The sequence below is a fragment of the Pelodiscus sinensis genome, chromosome 22 (genome assembly GCF_049634645.1).
Source record: "Pelodiscus sinensis isolate JC-2024 chromosome 22, ASM4963464v1, whole genome shotgun sequence".
Lineage (NCBI taxonomy): Eukaryota > Metazoa > Chordata > Testudines > Trionychidae > Pelodiscus > Pelodiscus sinensis.
Genome location: NC_134732.1, coordinates 2,609,408 through 2,629,340, shown reverse-complemented (window position 1 = coordinate 2,629,340; position 19,933 = coordinate 2,609,408). Strand labels below are relative to the sequence as shown.

At 58.1% G+C, this 19,933-nt stretch overlaps 1 protein-coding gene across 8 annotated transcripts in view; it reads left to right on the top strand.

Annotated features, from left to right (window-relative positions):
- The window catches only part of GRIN1 (glutamate ionotropic receptor NMDA type subunit 1), a 67,559-nt gene that overhangs the window by 26,188 nt on the left and 21,438 nt on the right, over window positions 1-19,933 (top strand). For 6 of the 8 annotated variants that reach the window (XR_012897173.1, XM_075905404.1, XM_075905401.1 and 3 more), the window contains exons 4-12: window positions 3,006-3,068; window positions 3,791-3,891; window positions 9,322-9,443; window positions 14,433-14,607; window positions 16,652-16,796; window positions 16,882-16,965; window positions 17,802-17,937; window positions 18,839-18,966; window positions 19,144-19,308. Coding sequence is in view for 7 of the 8 variants with exons in the window: in XM_075905404.1 (XP_075761519.1) it covers window positions 3,006-3,068; window positions 3,791-3,891; window positions 9,322-9,443; window positions 14,433-14,607; window positions 16,652-16,796; window positions 16,882-16,965; window positions 17,802-17,937; window positions 18,839-18,966; window positions 19,144-19,308 (1,119 nt within the window). In the remaining variant the exon portion in view is untranslated. The remainder of the gene's footprint in view (window positions 1-3,005; window positions 3,069-3,790; window positions 3,892-9,321; window positions 9,444-14,432; window positions 14,608-16,651; window positions 16,797-16,881; window positions 16,966-17,801; window positions 17,938-18,838; window positions 18,967-19,143; window positions 19,309-19,933) is intronic. The other 2 variants (XM_075905398.1, XM_075905403.1) reach the window with 1 other exon arrangement.

Below are 19,933 nucleotides of genomic sequence, written 5' to 3'. Positions count from 1 at the left end.
AAACAAACAAAAGGAAGTTTTTCTTCATGCAGTGCACAGTCAACCTGTGGAACTCCTCGCCAGAGGATGTGGTGAAGGCCAGGACTTTAAGAGAGTTTAAAAGAAATTAGATAAATTGATGGAGGAAAGGTCCATCAATGGGTGTTAGCCAGAAGGGTAGGAATAGTATCCCAGAAGCTGGGAATGGGCGACAGGGGAGGGATCACAGGATGATTCCCTGTTCTGTTCACTCCCTCTGGGGCACCTGGTGCTGGCCACTGTGGGCAGACAGGGCCCTGGGCGAGGTGGATCTTTGCTCTGACCCAGTCTGGCCGTTGCCATGTTCTTATGTTCATGGCCCTCCCCCGCGATGCGCTGCTCTGCCTCCTTTCTGGCCCTGCTGAATCACCCGCCCCAGCCGGGATGGGCTGGTAAAGGAGCCGGGCCGTGATCTGGGTCACACCCACCACAGCGCGACAGCCCATGAAATCCCAGATTCAAAAACAAAAATCCCAGACGCCGAGCAACGTGCCGGACAAAGCAAGAACTCGCAGCGCCCATGAGGTTGTGCGCCCACGTCAAGCCTGCAGGCCTGGGACTGAGTCTTTAGGTCCCGTCTTATCTAGCACGAAAGGTCCAGATAGAACCACTCCCCTCTCTCCAGCCTTTGGTCCAGTCCACTTCCGGGACATCAGCACAAGGTCTCTCCACCTGGAAACCAGAAGGCCGAGGAAACCAGGGACCTGCTGCCTGAGCGAGGGGGCCACCCAGTCTGGGAGGGAGAGAACGGTTCACGTCTCCTGCCACCAGGCCCGGCTTTGCGCTGTGTGTCTCCTGGGGTGATGGTGAGACGTGGCAAAGAGGCACCAGACAGTCCTACCTTGGCCATCGGGAGACGGAGCCTGCCATGAAGACAAAACTGGGCTCGGGGTGTGACGTAGTGGGGGTACCTGGCTGGTTTCTATGCTGCTGGCTCTGGGGTAACCCCCACTGGCTGCCCTGGGTACCACGACCCAGCAAAACAGGACGAGTCACTATGCAAACTAGTATGGCCAGACACCCCCCATGGAGAGGAACAAAGGAAGGTGGAATGCTGCCCTGGCAGGGAAGAAGGAGCTGGGGAGGGGGCTGGGACTCCCCTATCTCAAGGGGGGCACTGAGGCCTCTTAGCCCCAGTTCCTGTAACCAGATTACATCTGTGCTGCGCTGTGCTGGAGGAACAATAAACAACCTCCATTCTACTGGCTGGTGTCAGAAGTGGGATGCACTGCACCCCGTGGATGAAGCTCCCAGCGGCAAGCGACAAGGCGTCGTAGAAGCAAGAGCCCTGGAGCCAAGCGTGCTGGAGGCAGAGCGAAGCGGTTCCAGGGAATCGTGGGGCGCTGCAGCACTAGACTGGTGAGTCTGCACCAAGGGGACCAGCGGGCTGATGGCCTACGCCCGACTCTTGAAGGCAGAGCTGGTGGGGCTGTGCAGGAGACGGGGGACCCCCAACGCGCCGTCACACGGGGTACAGTCTGTTTTCTCAGATTCCTTTGTACCCCAGACACAGGCACGTTGTAACGTTCCAGATTCTTAGGGAAATCAACCCCCTGCCAGATTTATCTGGAGGTGGGTTCAAGGAGGAGAAAGACAGAGGAAGAGTCCCCCCCTTTCACCGTCCAGCACCCTGCGAGCATAGCGCAGGCAGGAGAACTAGCAACGACTCCTTAAGAGAAGCATCCACCAGAGCCCGGAGGGGGCGATCAAGGCTGCGTGCAGATCAAGCCCAGAGACGAACGCGACGGCGCTTGTCAGGGATGCCTTGGGGAGAAATGTGCCCCAGGGCCCCTTTCGAGTAGGCGCACGGCGGAGCCCCGTTGGGGATTTCGTTCGACAAAACGTGGAACACAGGGTTGAACCCCCCGGCCTGAGCCGTTTGGAACTGGGGGGGGGGGGTGGCTGAACGCCGTCTCTGGCTTTCATGCACATCTGCTTGGATCCTGCATGTCCGAGCTGTCCGGGGGGGTAGGGGGGGAGCGCGTGAGCCCTGGCGTGACAAGTTGCTGCAGGGTCAGGGCCGCTGATCCCTGGAGCAACTGGGAGGAGGCCAGCCCAGAGGGAATCCCGCCCCGCTACAGCTGGCTCCTCTGAGTCCCAACCTTCTGGGACTAGCAACAGAACATTGCTCAATGCGCGAAGGGGAGGGGAGAACTCGTCTATCCAAGGTCCGGGCCAGGGCTTTTATCCACCGTGCCTGCCACGGCTGCTGGGAGGGCTCCCCAGACGGAGGGCCTGCCCGGTGCGCCGAGGCTGTAGCAATCCACAGAGCAAAGGGGACCGTTTTCTCCTCTCTCTGTACCGGGCCAGGGCAGGCGCCCAGTCTGTAGCTGGATCACCGGGGCGTGCTCTGGTGACCTGCCCTCCCGCCTGGCCCCATGCAGCAGGGAAAGGCCGGCCTGTCCTGACCACCATGGCTTGCACATCCTCACACGTTGCTCCGGCACCGACTGTAGCTACGTGGAGGAGAGTCTGGCTCCCTGCAGCAGGGCCCATACAAGCGTTTCCCTTTCAACTCTGGCTCAGGGGGAAAATGACCGTCATCAGATAATCATCATCATCCTAATAATACAGCAATAATAAAGTTACTCATCCTAAGACTGTGCATTTTTCTAGCGCTTTTCCATATAAAACATTTTGTCCTTCCACCGTAATTCGATGGAATTACAATAGCTCAAGTCCTTCTAGACACGTAACTTGTCTCTGAATTTAAGGGACCCATTTCATGCTGAAAAAAAAATCCTTACTCCTACATGGCAACATACAACTGCATCGCACCCATCATGCCATTCAGGCGTGTTTCAATAAATGTGGCCCGGCAGGCTCCTCTGTTAGGAAGGGTGTTTGCAAGCTCCAGCGTTATAGAGACCCTTTAGCAAACAGTGGAGGAGGAGGTGGATGTTGGATTGCTTTACTACACGTCATTTTCAACTGTTTATAATATTCTTCTGTGTCTACATATTTTCTCTGTGCACATTATTCATCAGAGTAAAAAAAGGAACTATGAAAACCTCGACCAACTTTCCTATGACAACAAGCGAGGACCCAAGGTATATATGCATGGACATGCACGCCGCCCACCAATCTAACTAGCCAATGACAAATAGCCACAGCCACCAAAAAAAGAAAAAAAAAGAAAAGAAAGAAAAAAAAAGATCCATGACTATGTTTCTTGGTAGCACGTTTTTATGTTGACATAGTTTTGGTTTGAACTTGAGAATGGAAATCTAGCCAACTGACCCCGAAGGATTTCTTTTTGAGACATGCATGTGAACCAGTAATTAACTTGCAAGTTTTTCTTTTTGAAAGCTGAACCGACCCCCTTTCCTCCCCAAAGGAAATGGTCCCTTGGTGTAAGCTGTTCACTTGTCCTCCTAAAGGTTACCCCCGTGCGATATTTTTTTATTTCCCATGTTTTTGAAAAACAACACTCGTTTGAGTTTTCAATTGCATTGCAAAAGCCTTTTTCTCTCTCCTGTACAATGCACGCCTCTTTTTGGGTCTTGACTGACTTCAGTTTGCATGCACAGTGCAAAAAACCCCCCTAAAAGCAAGCAAACAAAAAAAAAACCTTAAAACAGAAAAGAAAGAAAGAAAAGCAAAGAAAGAAAAGAAAAGAAAAAAGAAAAAGAAAAAAAACCTAGTTAACCTACCATATCTAGCAGAGCTGTATCAGTTTAATGAATTCTCTTGAACCTTTTCTAGATAGAATGGCTCTCACCAGCAAGCGTTAGGCTGCTGCACTAACCAGCTTTGCTCACACTAATCACAGGCTGAGAAAGTTCTTCAGTTTGATCCTGGCACCAAAAACTTGACGTCCCTGCTGCTTGAAGCGAAGGAGCTGGAGGCTCGAGTTATCATCCTCTCTGCCAGGTAAGGAGCGGCCCGGCGGATCGGTCCTTCTGACTTCTGCTCCCGCCCGCTCTGGGGAAGCGGAGTGACCCAGCTGGGAGCGGGCGGCAGGGCAGAGCAGGCAGCTGCATCACTCCAGCTCCCGCTGCCACGGCAAATGTAGAGCAGGGTGTGTGTGACCCTTATACAGGACGGCTCTGTGACACGCCCATCGCTGTGCCCGACACCAGGGCCGGATTAAGGGGGGGGCTAGCCAGGCAGCTGCCCGGGGCGCCAACGTATGGGGGGCGCCTGACTGAAGTAGTGAGGGGCGCCATGCTCCCGGGGCGGGTCCGCACATGCACTGTGCGCCGGGGGGCGGTTCTGCGCATGCGCCGTGCACCTGGGGTCGGGTCTGCGCATGCGCCATGCACCAGGGGCAGTTCCGCGCACGCGCCGTGTGCCCGGGGTTGGGTCTGCGCATGCGCCGTGCGCCGGGGGGCGGTTCTGCACATGCGCCGTGCACCGGGGGCGGTTCTGCGCATGCGCCGTGCACCGGGGGCAGTTCTGCGCATGCGCCGTGCACCGGGGGCGGTTCTGCGCATGCGCCGTGCACCGGGGGCGGTTCTGCGCATGCGCCGTGCACCGGGGGGCGGTTCTGCGCATGTGCCGTGCACCGGGGGCAGTTCTGCGCATGCGCCGTGCACCGGGGGCGGTTCTGCGCATGCGCCGTGCACCGGGGGCGGTTCTGCGCATGCGCCGTGCACCGGGGGCAGTTCTGCGCATGCGCCGTGCGCCGGGGGGCGGTTCTGCGCATGCGCCGTGCACCGGGGGCAGTTCTGCGCATGCGCCGTGCGCCGGGGCGGTTCCGCGCATGTGCCATGCGCTAGGGGTGGTTCTGCGCATGCGCCATGTGCCCGGGGTCGGGTCTGCGCATACGCCGTGTGCCCGGGGTCGGGTCTGCGCATGCGCCGTGTGCCAGGGGCGGTTCTGCGCATGTGCCATGTGCCCGGGGTCGGGTCTGCGCATGTGCCATGCGCTAGGGGTGGTTCCGCGCATGCGCCGTGTGCCAGGGGCGGTTCTGCGCATGCGCCGTGTGCCCGGGGTCGGGTCTGCGCATGTGCCATGCGCTAGGGGTGGTTCCGCGCATGCGCCGTGTGCCAGGGGTGGTTCTGCGCATGCGCCGTGTGCCAGGGGCGGTTCTGCGCATGTGCCGTGTGCCAGGGGTGGTTCTGCGCATGCGCCGTGTGCCAGGGGTGGTTCTGCGCATGCGCCGTGTGCCAGGGGTGGTTCTGCGATGCGCCGTGTGCCAGGGGCGGTTCTGCGCATGTGCCGTGTGCCAGGGGTGGTTCTGCGCATGCGCCGTGTGCCAGGGGTGGTTCTGCGCATGCGCCGTGTGCCCGGGGTCGGGTCTGCGCATGTGCCATGCGCTAGGGGCGGTTCTGCGCATGCGCCATGTGCCCGGGGTCGGGTCTGCGCATGTGCCATGCGCCAGGGACAGTTCCGCGCATGCGCCGTGTGCCAGGGGCGGTTCTGCGCATGTGCCATGTGCCCGGGGTCGGGTCTGCGCATGTGCCATGCGCTAGGGGTGGTTCCGCGCATGCGCCGTGTGCCAGGGGCGGTTCTGCGCATGCGCCGTGTGCCCGGGGTCGGGTCTGCGCATGTGCCATGCGCTAGGGGTGGTTCCGCGCATGCGCCGTGTGCCAGGGGTGGTTCTGCGCATGCGCCGTGTGCCAGGGGCGGTTCTGCGCATGTGCCGTGTGCCAGGGGTGGTTCTGCGCATGCGCCGTGTGCCAGGGGTGGTTCTGCGCATGCGCCGTGTGCCAGGGGTGGTTCTGCGCATGCGCCGTGTGCCAGGGGCGGTTCTGCGCATGTGCCGTGTGCCAGGGGCGGTTCTGCGCATGCGCCGTGTGCCAGGGGTGGTTCTGCGCATGCGCCGTGTGCCCGGGGTCGGGTCTGCGCATGTGCCATGCGCTAGGGGCGGTTCTGCGCATGCGCCATGTGCCCGGGGTCGGGTCTGCGCATGTGCCATGCGCTAGGGGTGGTTCCGCGCATGCGCCGTGTGCCAGGGGCGGTTCTGCGCATGCGCCGTGTGCCCGGGGTCGGGTCTGCGCATGTGCCATGCGCTAGGGGTGGTTCCGCGCATGCGCCGTGTGCCAGGGGCGGTTCTGCGCATGTGCCGTGTGCCAGGGGCGGTTCTGCGCATGCGCCGTGTGCCCGGGGTCGGGTCTGCGCATGCGCCGTGTGCCCGGGGTCGGGTCTGCGCATACGCCGGGCGCCAGGGGCGGTTCTGCGCATGCGCCGTGTGCCTGGGGTCGGGTCTGCGCATACGCCGTGCGCCAGGGGCGGTTCCGCGCATGCGCCGTGTGCCCGGGGTCGGGTCTGCGCATACGCCGTGTGCCCGGGGTCGGGTCTGCGCATGCGCCGTGCGCCAGGGACGGTTCCGCGCATGCGCCGTGTGCCAGGGGCGGTTCCGTGCATGCACCGCGCGCCCGCTGCCCAGAGCACAAGTATGGCTCGGTCCGGCACTGCCCAACACACGCAGGTTGTGAGCCTGTTAACCCACTGCATGGGCAGCTGCTGCTTTAGCATGGGCAGCCGGTGTAGCCCTGGCTGAGGAAGGCAAGCCCCAGCCCCGCCCCTTCTGCCCGAGGCCCCGCCCCTTCAACAACCTTCCCCGCCCCCTGGAGCCAAACCCCATCCAAAACCAGCCCAGTCCTTCCTGGCCACCTGCAGGCCCGGGAAGCTGGGCTGCCGCGCCCCCAGCCCTCCCCTGGCAGCCCGGGGAGCGTAGGCCGTTTTGGGAAGGCACTTCCCTTGCCTACGTTACCCGCCGCCCCGCTTTGAGCTCTGGCGTGAGCCGTCTCAGCTGCCCCTTACTCAGGGAGACTCGCCAGGTGGAGAGCTCAGGCAGCAGGCCAAGCTAGGGCCACAGACCTGGGAGACCACAGGCCTCTGAGTCTGGGGTTAGGACCAGATGGATTATGGGAGGAACGCTGATGAGCCACCGGGTCTCCCTTCAGCTGGTCTCTCCTTTTCCTTCTCCCTTCTCTACAGCAGCCAGGTCCTGGAGCAATGGGTACTCGCATGGCCACTGCCCCATTGCTGGATTCCTTCTCTGTTAGAACGGGGGAGAAAAGAAAAGCCAGGAACTCTCCCCCTGAAGCCAGCAGGAGGCGCATTGGCCCCCGGGCCAGCCTCCCGGCTGTCTGGACTCTCATCCCATGTGCAGCGTAGCCCTGTGACTTTCTCCCCTCTGCCCCTGAAGCTTCCCTTCGGCACAGCTCTCTCCAGGCCCCGCCAGCCTTGCCGGCCTGGCACGTAGTGCGACCTTCGCTCCTGGCTGCTCAGGGCCGGGCTTGTCCATGGCACCCCCTTGGTGAGGTGCGGCTGATGGGCCTGCGAGCGGTGGAGGGCGGGGCGCTGTCCGCAGGGACACAGGATGGGAGCAGAGGAGAAAACTGGGGTCGTGTGTCCAGTTGCGGACACGGCATTTCAGGAAAGGTGGAGACATTGGAGAGGGTCCGGAGAAGAGCAGCAGAAATGGTGGAAGGTCTAGAATATGGGTTCCCAAACTGGGGGGGGTGACCCTCTGGGGGGGCGTGAAGAAATTCCGGGGGGGGGAGGTGCGAGGCGACCCAGCCCCACACACCCCGTCAATCTCACCCCAAGTTTTGCTGCTATTTTTTTGGGGGGGGGGGGCGTGAGGGTTTCTCAACAATCAAAAGGGGGGCGTGAAGCCAAAAAGTTTGGGAACCACTGGTCTAGAAGACAGGGCCTGTGAGGGGAGGCTGAGAGAACTGGGCTTGTTTAGTTTGGAAAAGAGAAGGCTGAGGGGACGTGATGGCGCTTTTCAAGTATCTAAAAGGGTGTCACAAGGAGGAGGGAGAAAACTTGTTCCCCTTGGCCTCTGAGGGCAGGACAAGCAGCAATGGCCTGAAACTGAAGCAAGGGAGGTTTAGGTTGGACATTAGGAAAAACTTCCTGCCTGTCAGGGGGGTGAAACCCTGGAATAAATTGCCTGGGGGGGTTGTGGAATCCCCATCTCTGGAGAGATTGAAGAGCAGGCTGGACACACGCCTGCCAGGGATGGTCTAGATGGAGCTGGGTCCTGCCGTGCGGGCAGGGGACTGGACTTGCTGACCTCTCGGGTCCCTTCCGGTGCTAGGGGTCTGTGGTTCTAAGCAAAGACGGGACGAGGCTCCTCTGTGGTAACCTGTGCTTGAACCTGCCATGGGCATCAATCCCCAGGACTTGGGTGGAGCCAAGGGCTCCCGCTATGGACACTTCTCAAGCTCAGGAAGCCGCCCAGCCTGACTCCCCCTCTCCTCCCCCCTCGGAGATGGGGAAATGGACAGAGAGGTCCAGGCAACATGTCTGGCCTCCATGGCTTTGGGGAAACTGAGTCCAGAACGAGTGACGCCTGGGGATGAGCCCAGCTTGTCAGCCAATCACCATTGCTTGCGGCTAGGATGACCCCCTCCCTCTGCGCCTGGCTTTGCAGGCGGTGCAATGGGGTGCAGGCAGGGTGGGCCTCGGAGGGAAACCCCTGCCCTGTCCGGGGGGGATGGGCGATGGAGCTGGGTCCTGTGTCAAAGGCCAGGAAATTCCCCCTCTCCCCAGACAGACCCTAGTCCCGGCTGGGCTCCTTCCTGCTGTGATGGAGCCAGGCAGAGTGAAAGGGGAGCGAAAAGCCACTCAGCACCCCTATGCCGAGCCAGAGTCAGACCCAGGGAGGCCCCGGGCACACTTGGGTAGCCTGGCTCGTTCCTGCTTCCGCCAAACAGGCGCCACGTGGCGCCCTGCCACGCCCGCTGGGAAACCCGAAGGCCGTTGTCTCTGGAGAGGGAGGGGCTGGGGGCACCTGCTGGCTTTCTCGGTTTCTTTATCAGTTGTAGAAACCAGGTTGTTTCTGCCGGGAGAGTCCATCTTCTTGGGCTAGTCACCCCCCACGTGCCCGGGGCATTTCCAGACCCGGGGGAGGGTCAGGGATATCCCGACAGATTTCCAAGCCCTCTCCCCCTCTGCCTGCCCCCACTGGGCGCGCGCTCATGCCCCCGGGGCTGGCTGTGACACACCGGTGTTTGGGGGGAGACTCAGGGCCGGCTCCAGCCATTCCTGCACCCCGGGCAGCGGGCGCGTGACGCATGTGCGGCTCCGCCCCCAGGCACACGGTGCCCCTTACAGCTGCCATCGGGCACCCCCCATAGGTTGGCGCCCTGGGCAGCTGCCCAGCTAGCCCCCCTCTTAATCCGGCCCTGGAGAGACTCCCCAGGTGCCGCCAACCTTCTGCCTTTCTCCTCTGGAAATGGCGCTCGGGAGCCCCAGCCCCGCGTGAGAGGAAAGGGGGCAGGGAATTCTCTCTGCCCCAGCCTGCTGGCTCTGAATCAGAGCAGGGGAAGGGAGGCTGCTAGGACCCCCGGAGACCAAGACAGAGGCTCATCCCCTGCATTCTCTTGTGTCTCTCTCCAGCGAGGACGATGCAGCCACCGTGTACAGGTCGGCGGCCATGCTGAATATGACGGGCTCGGGATACGTGTGGCTGGTGGGGGAGAGAGAGATCTCTGGCAATGCCCTGCGATATGCTCCTGACGGTATTTACTCCCACGGCTCTCTGCGAGTGTTTTGCCACGGGGGCCGTGCAGCGGGCTGCTGGCCCCTAGCTGGGACTCCTAGGCGCGATGGTCATATGGCCGCTAGGAAGGCAGTTCCAGCCGCCCCACACCGGCTGCGCTTTGCTCGGAGGGTGTCCGGGCTGCCCCAGGCCAGGCTGAGAGAGGACACAGCTTGTTGTCCAGGATGTTCCCCCCGATGCAACCCCCAAACCGCGCAGGCCCAAAGAAGCAGCAGCAGAACACACAGGTACGTTGTCAATCCACATAGGTACGAACCACGAGCCAGGGAGGGCAGCGACCGTGGGAACAAAGCTCCGTCATGATCCCCCCAACAGAGGGGCAGCCGCCGGCACTGAGTAGCCGTGCACGCCCCGTGCTAGGCAGGCGCACGCGTGCACACTCGCTGACTTCACCTGCTGCTCACCTTAAAGCACCGTTGTGGTGCACCGGCCCCAGCTGGTCACATGAGATCCTACGCAGCAAGGGCATCCTCTTCCTTGTGGGTCACCCCTCAGCAGGCAGCCTGTCTCGCTGGCTAGCTATGCGTTCTCCCAGGGGTACCACGCTCCCCACACTTTGGACCCTGAAGCTCACAAGATCTTGCCACAAGGACGGAAAGCACATCCAGGCCCTCCCCTGACATGCCCTCCCCCTCCAGAACAGACCACACAGAGCCTGGCATGGCCACGCTTGCTGAAACGGGCACGTTTCTGCCACACATCAGTTGGCTCTGAGGATGGCGGTGGCATGGGAGGAGGTGGAATCTCCATCCCTACAAGGTATTTAAGTCTCGGCTTGACCAAGCCCTGGCTGGGCTGATTGAGTTGGGTTGGTCCTGCCTTGGGCAGGGCGCTGGACTCAATGACTCCTGAGGGCTCTCCCAGCTCTATGATTCTATGGGGTGAACCGTCGTCAGCAGCATAGACAACTTGGTCCTCCTAGTTTGGCTGAAGAGCCAACAGAAAAGGGTTTCTCCAGTGCTGTCACGAGAGGTACCCCCAAGATAAGTAAAGCCCATCGTGCAATGTAATGCTCTTCCCCCAGCATGTGAAATACGTGCTTTCCCCGATTCCCATGCAGCCTTCACTCTCTTGTTCCCTTGGGCATGGTACAGAGCAGAGGTATAAAGTACTTGTACCAGTCCTCATTGGAGAGACCTCCAATACAAGAGGCGTCCCACTGCCTGGGAAAAGGCCATCTGGGAGGCCAAATGGAGTGAATACAGTAGGTAGGTAAGAAACGAGCTTCTCTGAGACGCCTTGTGAAATTGTGCCTGCAGTGGAGCAAAGTCGTAGTCGATAACGGTAAACCAGGCATAGCCATGCAGTGCAACTGAAGGGCCGCTAATATCCACTGAAATATTCTGCCGTGGTCTGTCTGCAGCCACTGGTTTTAAAGGTGCCAGAAGAAACAGTTCTCTGCGTGTCCCTCCGTGTCCTTGTGCAGCCCTGACCGCCAGGCATAACTCCACAGACGTTCCTTCCTCTTTAGTGACTCCCAAATCTCCTTCATGCACCGCATGCGGGATGCTCGTCGCAACACTGCTGGGATGCTCGCCCAGGCATCCCGGTATTAGATATCCAATAGCACCTTTCCAGCAGGAGCTCAGAATGAGCGTTGTGGACTGTCAACAAGTCTTTGGCAAGGACTGGCTCTGCCCAACCTCCTTGCACAGCTCGGCACCTTTATCCGGCACATCCTTCAGTCAAAAGCCTATGGCGCACGCTGCCGTTTCTGCAGGCCAGAGTGCCAAACCAGCAGAATTTCTCCAGAGAGGATTGGCAAGTATGTTACATCTTCCTTTTATATGCACCAGACCCAAGTCAAACCTGAAGAACCCACCAACGCAGCCTCATGGGCAGCAGATCAATGGCCTTATAACAGAGGCTTGGAATAGGCAAATGATCAGTTTCAAAGGTGAAATGTCTTCTAAGTGACCTTTGAAGCAAGTCATAGCAAAACCGATCGCCAGGAACTCTAGCTCCGCCTTGGAATACTTTGTTTCTGCTGGGTGAGAGCAGGGATTGCAAGCAGAACCGGTCCTCCTTCCCAGAGCCGAGCTATGTCCAAACACTGGCTAAATGTATCACTTTCACTTCCGTGGATCAAAATAAGCACAGGATTGGATCTGACACAGAGCTTGATGCAGGGTTTCCAATCCAGGATGAAGTTTAATAAAGACAAATGCAAAATGCTCCACTTAGGAAGGAACAATCAGTTTCACACACACAGAATGGAAAGCGACTGTCTAGGAAGGAGTATGGCAGAAAGGGATCTAGGGGTTATAGTGGACCACAAGCTGAATATGAGTCAGCAGTGTGATGCTGCTGCAAAAAAAGCAAACATGATGCTGGGCAGCATTAACAGGTGTGTTGTGAGCAAGACACGAGAAGTCATTCTTCCGCTCTACTCTGCGCTGGTTAGACCTCAGTTGGAGTATTGTGTCCAGTTCTGGGCACCGCATTTCAAGAAGGATGTGGAGAAACTGGAGAGGATCCAGAGAAGAGCAACAAGAACGATTAAAGGTCTAGAGAACATGACCTATGAAGGAAGGCTGAAAGAACTGGGTTTGTTTAGAAAAGAGAAGATTGAAGTTTGAGGGGGGACATGAGAGCCGTTTTCAGGTATCTAAAAGGGTGTCATAAGGAGGAGGGAGAAAACGTGTTCATCTTGGCCTCTGGGGATAGAACAAGCAGCAATGGGCTTAAACTGCAGCAAGGGAAGTTTAGGTTGGACATTAGGAAAAAGTTCCTAACTGTGGGTGCGTCATTCCACGAGGAGTAGCGGTAGTTCGAATTAGGATCTTAAATTCAAACTACCTACTCCGTGCCGGGAGTAGCCGCAGGCATGGGGTTCGGACTAAGGGAAATTTAAAAATGGCGGTGCCCGGGAACATGCAAATGAAGCCCAGGATATTTAAATCCCGGGCTTCATTTGCAACTCCGCTTGCCCTCATTACCCTACCTAGCTCGAACTAACGAGCTAGTGTAGACGTACCCTGTCAGGGTGGTCAAACACTGGAATATATTGCCCAGGGAGGTCATGGAATCCCCATCTCTGGAGATATTTCAGAGTAGGTTAGATAAATGTCTATCAGGGATGGTCTAGACAGTATTTGGTCCTGCCGTGAGGGCAGGGGACTGGACTCGATGACCTCTCGAGGTCCCTTCCAGTCCTAGTGTTCTATGATTCTTTAGTCCGAACCAGCTGTCCCTGGCCCTGGGTTAAATCCTGTCACACAAAAGCGCAGCCACCTATGTAACAAGCTAGTCCAAGGAATAAGCTCAGCTGCTCCGATCAGCAGGTAATAGTGACAAAGTGACACCTGGTGGCCGTTCAGGTGTTGCATTCACACCGTGGGCTGGCAGAGAATGCCCAGGAACTTCTACCGCATTTTTTGCAAAATTGCATTTGGCTGTCTTCAATTTTTTGTGAGCTAGTTGGGGTTGGGTTAGTGGCTGGTCCAGAAGAGCATTATGCTCAGGAAAGGTTTTAGCAAAGATGAGAATGTCCTCCAAATAGCAACATGTTATGAAAGAGCTGAGAGAGAGAGAGAGAGCGAGAGAGAGAGAGAGAGACCATTCTCTGAAATGCTTCTGGAGCAGAGACTAAGCCAAAGGGGAACCATGTTGCAAAACATGCTATTGCTGGGAATGCCTGCAAAATGTCCCTAAAACATCCAAAAGCCTGTTTCTCTGTGAAAAAGACAAGAGGGGTGGGACTGAAAGGGAGTCCCAGGCAGGACTCAGGACAAAAGTATGTTCCTTCTCAAAGGTCATGTATGATGTTGCAAATATGCAAGTAATTGTAGGGCCTGATCTCGGCTGCTTCTGCCAGCTTCCCCCCCACCCGATGGCAGGAGGGGAATCGCAGCTGCTGTTAGAGCAGCTCTTAGTCCTTCTGTGCAGCCCAAGGGGTACAAAGAGTGTGCCGATGAGACCAGGGCTATAGTCCATGCACCACTGACCTCCTGGTTCACCGAAACTAACAAGCAGCCTGCCTGGTCCGAGAGGCACACTCGGAGCACGGAGAGTGAAAGATCTGTGTTTTCGGCTGGTCTTGCACGAGAAAAGTCTGTTTCTCCTGGCTTGTTCTCAGTTTGGTCTGGTCGCCCTTCTCCCTCGTGCCCAGACATCACCTGCCCAGGCGTGCGCAAGGAGATCCAGGACCAGGCAGAGAAGCTGTCTCAGAACCAGAACTTCTCCATTCCACTGCTGCACTTGATCCCTTTCCCTCCCCTCCCTGTGGGTATGGTTCAGGATCCCAGGAGGAATCAAGGGAGCGGAGGGTTTCCGAGACCTTGTGGGGGAAAGCCAGCCTTTTTCATAGGCCCCGCCCTTTCCCAAACTGTGATTGGCCAAAGCAAGTGCCTATCACTTCTGATTGCACCCTGAGAGCACGTTGCAATAGCAGCAGCCCAGTATTTGCCGGAGGGGACTCAGCGAAACAGGCCCTGAGGAGCATTCGTGGGGGTTAGTGTTGCTTTGCACTGCAGCACTGAGTTCCAACAGTCATCGCTCACCGAGCTCCCTTCTCTGGCTGCTTCCAGGGGAACACGAACCGCTGTAGCAGACAGCTCTCCTGGATTCACTCCCCCCTTGCCCAGAGCAAGCACCCCGGCCCCACTGCGGCCACCCTGGCCTCTTAAACACCCATCTGACGTCTAGTGCTGGGGCTTCCTCATACACTGCCCCCCCCTTGGGCCACCTGTGGCTGCCTGAGTTCCCAGCGTGCTCCCCAGAACACCTAGCAGAATAGCAAAGAGCCCTCCCTGGCCCCAGCCTGAGTCTCATCCCGGCTCCCTCAGCACCAAGGCTGTAGGGAGTGAGTCTCCCATGGCCCAGAGTTTGTTGGCCACGTGGTGGAACCCTGCTAACAAAAGGACTCCAGAGCTGGTGAGACAGACCTGTGGGGGGGGCACGTCCGCCTGGAGGTCTCTGACTTGGGCCCTGTCTCTGTTCGCTGCAGGGGTGATCGGTTTGCAGCTCATTAACGGGAAGAACGAGTCAGCTCACATCAGCGACGCGGTCGCAGTGGTCGCTCAGGCAGTGCACGACTTATTCGAGAAGGAGAATATCACGGACCCCCCGAGAGGCTGCGTTGGGAACACCAACATCTGGAAGACGGGCCCTCTTTTCAAGAGGTATGTGGGCTCCTGCATTGTCCCTCCCCCTCTGCACCAGTATTTACCACCAAACATGACTTTGGTAGCATCTGGATTTATGAGTTCCCCAAATGTTTGAAGAGGCAGTATGAACTAGTGGTTGGAGCACAGGATTTGGTGTCAGCCTCCCTGAGTTCTGATGCTAATTCTGCTGGTGAATTAATCCACTGTTGAGAGAGGGAGGCAAGGAGATCTGAATTGCTATTCAGACCATGTCTTCACTAAATGGAAGATCGATGCTGTCGGGATTGATCTTCCGGAGTTTGATTTAGAGAGTCTAGTTAAGACACAGTAAATCAAACTCAGAGGGCACCTTCCCCCCTCAGCACAAACGTTCCCATCAGCCTCCTGCTGTAGAGATGGCAGGGAAACTCGAAACAAGGTACGTTGACTCCAGCTATGTAATTAACGTAGCAGGAGTTGTGTGTCTTGATTCAATGTTCCCTTTTAGTGTAGACTAAATATTTTAAATACAACTACATGATTATGCCACTCAGAATGGAAAGTAAATCTGGAAAGAATAATTAAGAGCAACAACCATCACTGCAGGAAACTGGGGAGAGAGGGCATGGGTATAACCACTTTCAGTCTGATCATCTCTTTTCAGATGCTAATTTTCCAGGGAATTGACTTTCCCTTGGGTATCTATGAATCCCTGAGCACAGAGTCTATTAATATGGGACTCATAGGGAATGAAAAAATACAAACCAGAATCTTGTTCACAATAGAAGAAAATGCCAGCAACGTTGTAGTTATATTTGTGTTGGTCTACAGCACAACAGCACGTCAGCTTGAAACGTCACACAGGAATAAATCCAGTTGGGGGTCGCAAAGAGGGCTGGGGGAATGGCTTTTGTTTTCAAAAGGTGTGAGTTTTAGAAAATTGGGCACCACACAGGCAAAGTAGATCTGGTCATGGGATCGGCAGCTTTACACCTAGCAGGCTAATTGCTCTGATCGGGTGTGGGGGTGCTCTTTGGAGTTGGGGTGCCTGGGAGAGCTATAGGCTGGGTTTGATCTGACTGGGAGTAGGGGTGCTCTTTGGAGTTGGGGTGCCTGGGAGAGCTATAGGCTGGGTTTGATCTGACCGGGAGTAGGGGTGCTCTTTGGAGTTGGGGGTGCCTGGGAGAGCTATAGGCTGGATTTGGTCTGACCGGGAGTAGGGGTGCTCTTTGGAGTTGGGGGTGCCTGGGAGAGCTATAGGCTGGATTTGGTCTGACCGGGAGTAGGGGTGCTCTTTGGAGTTGGGGGTGCCTGGGAGAGCTATAGGCTGGATTTGGTCTGACCGGGAGTAGGGGTGCGCTTTGGAGTTGGGGTGCCTGGAAGAGCTATAGGCTGGATTTGGTCTGACCGGGAGTAGGGGTGCTCTTTGGAGTTGGGGTGCCTGGGAGAGCTATAGGCTGGATTTGGTCTGACCGGGAGTAGGGATGCTCTTTGGAGTTGGGGTGCCTGGGAGAGCTATAGGCTGGGTTTGGTCTGACCGGGAGTAGGGGTGCGCTTTCGAGTTGGGGGTGCCTGAGAGAGCTGCAGGCTGGAGGGATCTAGTCTGACCGGGGTTAGGGAGAGCTGCTGAGGAGAGCTGCAGGCTGGGAATCTGAACTGCGGGGCTGAGTTGCAGATCTCACGCTTGCTTGGGAAAAGGCAGGCGTACGTAGCCTCACTCGCTTGCTATTCTTTCGGCGCCCAGCGTCCCAGACGAGCTCCCGTGGTCTGGCTCATTGGGATCTGGGTCTGCCCCAAAGGTCAGGGCTTAGAGTAACACTGGCTGGACTCCATGTCCCACCCGCTTTGAACCCTTCAGGGCCGTTCCTGGGCTGGTTGCAAGCTGCCGGGGCCTAGCTCGTCTAGGGAAACCAGACCCACAGCGTTTATCTCACTGACTAACGGAACATCTGTTCCCCGGGCTACCGACCCTCTTCCCCAGAGAGCAGGGCAGCTTCTTACCACCCTGCTGCCCTGGGTTCTGGGAGCAGAGAACACGAAGAAACTTGTCCTGGCACCTAACCATGGGTCTTCTTTGTAGAGTGTTGATGTCCTGCAAGTACATGGAGGGGGTGACCGGGAGACTGGAGTTCAATGAAGACGGGGACAGGAAATACGCGAATTACAGCATCATGAACCTGCAGAACCGGAAACTGGTGCAAGTTGGGGTTTTCAATGGCAGCCACGTACGTATGGCCCTGCGGGAGAGCCGGAGACGGAGGTGTGGGCCCGGCCCCAGGCATCTAAAGTCTCTCTCGATGACTCTCGCAGGTCCTGCCCAATGACCGGAAGATCATCTGGCCGGGGGGAGAGACAGAGAAACCTGCGGGCTATCAGATGTCAACCAAATTGAAGGTACCAGCAAACGGCCTGTTCGTGGTGCTCCAGCAGCACCGTGGGGCTGCACCGTGGGAGTGCCCTGAGTTCCTGGCACTGCCCAGCCCCCGGCCATCAATGCAGGCCCAGACGTGCTCAGGGTCACGTTGTCGGTTTGTCAGTGGGTCCCTGCGCAGGGCTGTCCGGCACAGTCCCTAGGGCATAGCTCCAGGGGAGGTGTTTTAGCTGGAGCTGGTGTGACCAAGGCGGCAGGAGACCGGGCTGCTCCTTCTGGCTCTCCCACTGGATGGTTGAGTGGCCCTAGATAAGCTCCTTTGCTAGTCACTCTGCACCCTGGCTGGATGCCCCCGGCCCTGCTCCTCCACGGCCCTCGCAGGCTAAAGGGGCCTTGGGCTGGCTGTGGAGGGCAGCGAGTGCAGCCTCCTCTGAGCACGGCTCACCAGGCAGTTGCTCACAGCACCCCCCTGGAAGGCAGCCCCCCCCTCCAAAAAGCGATGCCTCCCCGTACCAGGCCACGCTCACTTCTGTGCTGCTGCTGGCGGCGGTGCTGCCTTCTGAGCTGGGTGCCCATCCAGCAGCCATTGTTCTCTGGCACCCAGCTCTGCCACCAGGTTTCACGGTGGAGACCAGATGTCACAGTCCGTGCTGTGGCTTTCGCGGCTGTGAATTCGGTAGGGCCTGTTCACTGGTGATGGGCACGGCGGGATCCTTGCCACAAAGGAGAGACTCCGGCCAGTCGAGGCAGTTTGTGTTTGACTGGAGCCAGCGTGTATCCCTCCTCCCCCTCAGGGAATGGGAAGGCCCTCGGCAGAGGCCGAGACTGAGGCAAACGGTCCTTTCCGCTTCCTCCCCAGATTGTGACAATCCACCAGGAGCCCTTCGTGTACGTGAAGCCGACCCAAGCCGACGGGACGTGTAAGGAAGAAATTACCATCAACGGAGACCCTGTGAAGAAAGTCTTTTGCACCGGGCCCAACGAGACCATTCCAGGTAACGGTGCGTCTGGGGAATGAAAACGCAGCCGCAACTCATCCAAAAAACGGAGGGAGCCTAGTTCAGGGAGCAGCTCCCTGGCAAATATGTGAGCACCAGGCCCCCTTTCAACCCTTCTCCAGCCTTCGCGTCTTCTTCACTCCCTGTGGGTGCTGGGAATCTCAGTGGTCGCTGCTCAGAACCTGGTAGCCCCCTCATAGCTCTCTCCTCTCTCTGCATTTCTCTCCTCTTCTCCGTTCTCCCTCTCTCCGCCTCGTCGCAAGCCTCTTTCTTTCCCCCACTCACTGGCCCCTTCCTCTCTTCTCCCCTTACTTTTGTCTCTTCCCCCATACTATGGTCAAACAGCCTTGACAGTAAACTCCACGGTGGGAGGCGAGTCCCCCGGCAGCATCTGCTGAACTCGATATTCTCCTTCGTTTCCTACCCAACGGTGTGGAAAAGTGTTGCTGTGAGCTGTTCCACAGCCACTGCATTCCACCCCAGTGGTGGATGCATTCCTGTGGCATGGAAAATTTTTCTGGATAGACCCAAGAGGGTGTGAATCTTGTCCATTCCCTGCACACATAGTTCATGCAAAAATCAAGCCTGGGTGTTTCTTGTCTCTGAGCACGGGGCTGCAGCGCGATCTCAGTGCTGTGACTTCACCCCGTGAAACACCAGCGCTCCTGCAACAATCCCCACACAAAAGCAGTGACGTGGCACAGAGCGGCCGCTTTCCGTCTGCAGTCACTGAACTTGTGGGTTAGCTCACATGCCTGCAGCACTCTGCTGCATACCACAGGCCTCCTCCCGTCCTTCGCACGGGCTCTGCAGGCTCAGGCACCGAGGCGCTGAATCTCCGTGGTCTTTATGGTGCTACATCACCATCCCTCCTCCCTGCCCCCTCTTCCCACTGCAGGCCGCCCCACTGTGTCGCTGTGCTGCTATGGCTTCTGCATTGACCTCCTCATCCGCCTGGCCGGGGTGATGAATTTCACCTACGAGGTTCACCTGGTGGCCGATGGTAAATTTGGCACCCAGGAGCGGGTGAGTTTCGATGTGCCCTCTGCCCTGAGTTGAGAAACGTGCCTGGGCAGCTGCCAGCAGCAGCGGGGGTGGCTGTGAGGAGCCTCGGCCAAAGCCCCCCCTTTGCCCGGCGCCGGAGGAGGCGAGCCCCTTGGGGCAGCCACAGTGGGGGGCTGACCTCCACGCTGGCTCCCGCAGGTCAACAACAGCAACAAGAAGGAGTGGAACGGGATGATGGGGGAGCTCCTGAGCGGCCAGGCAGACATGATCGTGGCGCCCCTCACCATCAACAACGAGCGGGCGCAGTACATCGAATTCTCCAAGCCCTTCAAGTACCAGGGCCTCACCATCCTGGTGAAGAAGGTAAGGGGTGCAGTTGGGAGGCGGGACTTCCTCCGTCCACAGGGCATTAAGCTCTCCTGGCCCAGTGTGGGGCCCACACACCCCATCACACTTGCACGGCGGAGACAACACGCTGAGCTCACCCGGGTGGGAGGTACCACTCGCGCCGCTTCCCCGGGTCGCTCCCTACCCGATCTGGCTTTGGGGTGACCCACATGGCTTCCGGGTCCTCTGATTCCGCAGCACCAGTCTCCCCCGGAGCTTCCACCGGCTCTGGGGGCTCAGTGCCGCCTCCCACATCTCTGGCTCTCAGCGTCAGGAACTCTGACTGGGTTACCTCTGGGGCTCCTGTAGCAAGTCCTTCCTCCTTGGCATCCAGCCCAGACTGAGCTGAGCTGCTCCCTTTTATACTGCTCCCACCCCTGGAGCATGCCCAGTGCAGTTGGGAGGCGGGACTTCCTCCGTCCACAGGGCATTAAGCTTTCCTGGCCCAGTGTGGGGCCCACACACCCCATCACACTGCCTCAGGCCTCTCATCCGTCCTTCTCCATTGAAGGCCCCTCCTCCTGCCTCCCAAGATCTGCCCTGCTCTGGAGTCCAGGCCCTTTGCAATGCAGCGCCATGGGGGAGGGAGCCTTGTGCTCAG